The sequence below is a fragment of the Austrofundulus limnaeus genome, unplaced genomic scaffold, assembly GCF_001266775.1.
Source record: "Austrofundulus limnaeus strain Quisiro unplaced genomic scaffold, Austrofundulus_limnaeus-1.0 Scaffold676, whole genome shotgun sequence".
Lineage (NCBI taxonomy): Eukaryota > Metazoa > Chordata > Actinopteri > Cyprinodontiformes > Rivulidae > Austrofundulus > Austrofundulus limnaeus.
In genome coordinates, this window is record NW_013953078.1 from 173,242 (window position 1) to 177,761 (window position 4,520).

At 37.6% G+C, this 4,520-nt stretch overlaps 1 protein-coding gene across 1 annotated transcript in view; it reads right to left on the reverse strand.

Moving 5' to 3' along the window:
• The window catches only part of LOC106531789 (splicing factor U2AF 35 kDa subunit), a 12,397-nt gene that overhangs the window by 3,429 nt on the left and 4,448 nt on the right, over positions 1-4,520 (reverse strand). The window contains exons 3-6 of the mRNA XM_014027711.1: positions 2,777-2,843; positions 1,449-1,498; positions 1,046-1,144; positions 826-959 (exon numbers count right to left, since the gene is read on the reverse strand). Coding sequence (XP_013883165.1) covers positions 826-959; positions 1,046-1,144; positions 1,449-1,498; positions 2,777-2,843 — 350 coding nt within the window. The remainder of the gene's footprint in view (positions 1-825; positions 960-1,045; positions 1,145-1,448; positions 1,499-2,776; positions 2,844-4,520) is intronic.

Here is a 4,520-nt window from a genome sequence, read left to right on the forward strand (position 1 = left end):
ACATGGATGAAATAAGAAATATGAAACAAATAAAATACATACAAAGCAGAACACAGCTAAATGTATCAAAAGTATGTCCATGAGACAATGAAATTTGGTTTTTCATTTTTCCCCCTGTAAGAGGTTTTTATTTAATAGAATTTTTGGACAAAAAATCGCAATATATCGGGATATATCGTATCGTGACCCCTCTGTCATGATATGTATCGTATCGCCAAATTCTTGCCAATACACAGCCCTATCGAGGACCAGAGTTGGGAACCAGTGATCTAGTGAGCCAATATAAATATCAAATTTAAAAGACGTAAAGTAAAAAAAACACAACAGAAAGGAATGTGTGATTCCATGATAAATATGGGATTAAAACACATTTAAAACATATCAATAGGATTGATTCTCTCACTGAAAACCACTGAAGGGCAGTCAAATTAYTGCGAATTTATAAGAGAATCTGAAGTAATTGTGATAAAGAAAAAAAATAATTTTAAGGACTTTTTTGGCTTTTGACACCCTTTTAACAGCACCAGCATACACAAAAACAATTACAAATGCATGGAAGATCATCCCCCATGAAAACTTCCAAKGATTAAACCAACTAGTCACTATGCAACTAATGGCCGTTTAACTGAGGAATAATCAAATCAGAATCCACACGCCAAAACCTTTACTGCAAACAGGAAACTCAAGAGTTTCTGGAGTTTTTTTAATTACTAATTTCATCCACAGCAGAACAAGAGTACGAAAGTTGTACATTAAACTAGACAAACAAGACAAATTTGGTTTTAGTAACAGTTTGGTTTGAGTAGTTTTCTTGCCGATACTCACCCCATTTCATACTGGCGGCAGCAGGCCTCTCTGAAGTCGGTGACAGGTGAGAGTTCTGCGTTGATGGGTTGGCCGTTGAACCAGCGGTTGTTCAGGTCCATTACTGCTTTCTCTGCGTCCTCCTCACGGCGAAACTATAAACAGAAAATACAGTTTAAACAGTTCAGGCAGCAACGTGCAGTTTTGTCAGGTTCTTCTCTAAAACATCCACTTCACCCACCTTTACATAGACATTGCCGACAAGATGGTCGCCCAAGTTATCGCACACGTTCATCTCTTCCACCTCTCCGTACTTTTCCTCCATCTCTGTGAACACCTCCTGTACAGGAAATAAAATCCAACACGTAACTCTCCATTAAATCACTTAAGAGTTTACAGATATTTAGTTAGTTTTTTTTTCAGACCTAGAAAAACAACATGTGTCTATATTTTCCATTAGAARGAAAGGTGCAGCTATTGCACAAATTTTGGCCTGTAACCAGTGAACATCCGATGCATTGTTACAGCTCGGACACATTTTTTGGGCACCAACATGCTGCTACTGCTGCTTTTTTTTTCTAGCAGTGGTGACATCATACTGTATCTGAGAAAACAGGGAGAATCAAGCACAAAAGGTCACTCACCTCGAAGAACTCATCGTAATGTTCCTGCATTTCCACATCACTGACAGCACCTGCGAAACGCCAACAAGAGACAGTCAAGGACAAGCTTGTTAGGCGTTTCCAACATTAACAGTAAAAGCATAACATGTTGCTGTAATGGTTGTAGCCCGCAGACGTTTTAGTGTATATCTGAAACTAAACTTCACAGAAGCAAAAAGTCAAAATTAGTTTTGACTTGTTTTTTTTTTCTTAATTTAAAACAAATTTTGCAAATGTCTGATTTTCTTTGCAAAACTGTCATGACTGCAAAAACTATGAGCATGAATAAGGCCAGAAGAATCATGCAAAACAGCATGAGGCCAGTAACTAACTCTAGGGAATCCTGTGCCGCTTTAGACAGTTCGTGTTTCTACACTGAACCAGATTTATTCAGGTTTGGTGTAATAAAATGAATCAGGTGCAGTCGGTGCTGGAGGGTCCTGCAGATAAAGATAGAACTTACASTGTAAACCATCAGCAGACTGGGCAGTTTGGAAGGTTATGAAGGTAAATGTTCAAGAGGGAAATGGTCTGAAATACAAAACACAAGCTTCTGTGATAAAAATCAAACCAAATACAGCTGAGCTGGGGAGGGAAAAAATGTCATTAGATATGTGTGATGTGTGGAAATTGTGCCGACTAATCGAGAGGCGAAACCGCAACATAAGGACAGAAAAAAAAAAGGAGGACATCCCATTGTTTTGCTGTTTAGTGTTGTAAACTAACTGAACAGCAGGTGTGAGCAACGTTTTCTCTCTACGGGGCCATTTTCATGTCATTGAAGCTGTAAAACTGCCACACAGACAATGTAACTGTAACTTGGACAAAGTGTGTTGAAACATTGTTTCTTTTTTTTTTACTTTATTAAATGTTGAAACTAGACCACTTCTGTTTTTAGTGAAACGTTTAACAGACAAATAAAATTTGTTTCAATCAAATTAGAAATAAATTGCCACAGCGTCTTAAGAAAAACCAGTTGGCTAATTTTAAAATCTCAGATTCAATAACACACCTACCTGTGTGAGGTGAGGGGGAGGGGGGGGTCTACTTCAGCTCTACTAACCTGGGCTCAGTACAGTTACTGTTCACACCCCCAACTTATGATTCTAAGTATTTCCAGCTTATCTTCTGGAAATTAGTTTGCTTTGGCATTCCTTTTCCCCTCAGACACTTGTTTTCTGCACAGTGAGTCACATTAAGGCTCAGCTTCTAGCTGATGTTTGTGTGTTTTTTAATGGTATTAAATTGTAAACAATAAATTACATCTGGACCAGAGAACAGTGGTGGTAAAAAATAMTTGTTGGACTTACAGCGAGAGGCGTCTGCCGTCTGAGCGCTGTTCTGGGGATTACGGTAGATGTTCTGAATCAAGATAGTCTGCAGGAAACAGAGACAGCCAGTCAAACAGGACATATGACTTAAGTTTAACAACAGTGCTGGTGACTGTTTCTATTTTATTTGTTGACAAACAGGCAGAGGTGAAGGCACAACGTGATATGATGCTGGTAGCTAAAAAAACAAACAAAACAAAAGAAACCCCAGAAACAGAAAAATAGTGATCGAAGAGAGTTTGAGCTGGTGTGCATTGGTGTGGTAAATGTCTTCACTTACTGTAATGTACAAAAAGCATGAACTAAGTTTTGTGTTGCTGTATACAGATTTGCTTCAGTGAGCAGATGTCTGTTTAAATCATGACATGTTAAAAATGCTAAACACAAAAGCTAAAATGCTCCCAGAAAAAAATCAAAGAACTATCAATATTTGAAGGAACATATATGGTTTCAAACTGAAATCATCCTATGTTGCGATATGACAAGACTTAAAGCTGTTTTGGTCAAAGCTTACAGATGACATTATGTAATTTTGCAGATAGCACTCAGAGGACATGTTGAGGTTACTCTCAGCTACTGCTAAAAAATAGCTCAATATATGTAAAATTGAATGAGTGTCTACTACGTCTGTTCCTAATTACTAGACACTTTATTTTTTATGTCTGTACAGACATACCTTAGGAACACGTAGTAGACTGATTTTATAGACACAATGAACTTTATTAGATTGAATGAGTGTCGTTGTTTTGTTGTTTTCTAAGGTTGATTAGCTTTGGTGGCCATCTTAAAATGGAGCAAGTCCAAAAGTTAATCAGATGTACATAAATGTGTGTCTAAWGATTACTTTCTGCGGCTTTCATTAAAATATGAACATTTTACTAACATGACAAATACAATACATGGGTAAAAACATCATTGGTCGTCAACATCGCTGCAGCACGCCTTTTAACACGGACCAAGAAGCGTGATCATATCTCCCCGGCGCTGGCTTCCCTTCATTGGCTCCCTGTGTGTTTTACAATTGATTTTAAACTTTTACTGATGACCTATAAGGCTCTGAATGGACTGGCTCTTGAATACCTGTCTGACCTCCTGCAGCCCTATGTGCCCTCCAGATCTCTTAGATCCAGTGATCATTTGCTCTTAGCCGTCCCGCAGTCCAGACTGGTCCACAGAGGTGACCAAGCCTCTTCAGTTGTGGCTCCTAAACTGTGGAACCAGCTGCCTCTTCACATCAGACTGGCCTCAACTCTTGGAGTTTTTAAATCTCTTCTTAAAACACACCGGTTTTCAAAAGCTTTTAATACAGTTTGAGAATTGTTTCCCTATTTATTTGGTCTGTTTTTATGGTTTTATCATTTGTGTTCTTTTAGCAATGCTTTGTTTTCGTTTGCAATATGTGAAGCACTTTGGCCAACGGCAGTTGTTTTTAAATGTGCTATTTAAATAAAGTTGATTTGATTTGATTGATTTGATCATTGCCTCCCACATTTCATGCCAAAGGATTAAAAACTGACAGAACACTCTCTTTCATAAGAAAACACTTACAAATTAAACTAAAAAGAATAATAAAACACATTATGAATAAAACACTGTATCCTAAACCTTTGATCTTAACGCCAGGGGAAAGTTAGTTAAATTAGACAATAACATTTTCAAGTTTGTGGCACTTCTGTWATGTTTGAGCGAGGATACTGAGAAAAAATAAAAACAATTAGAAAAC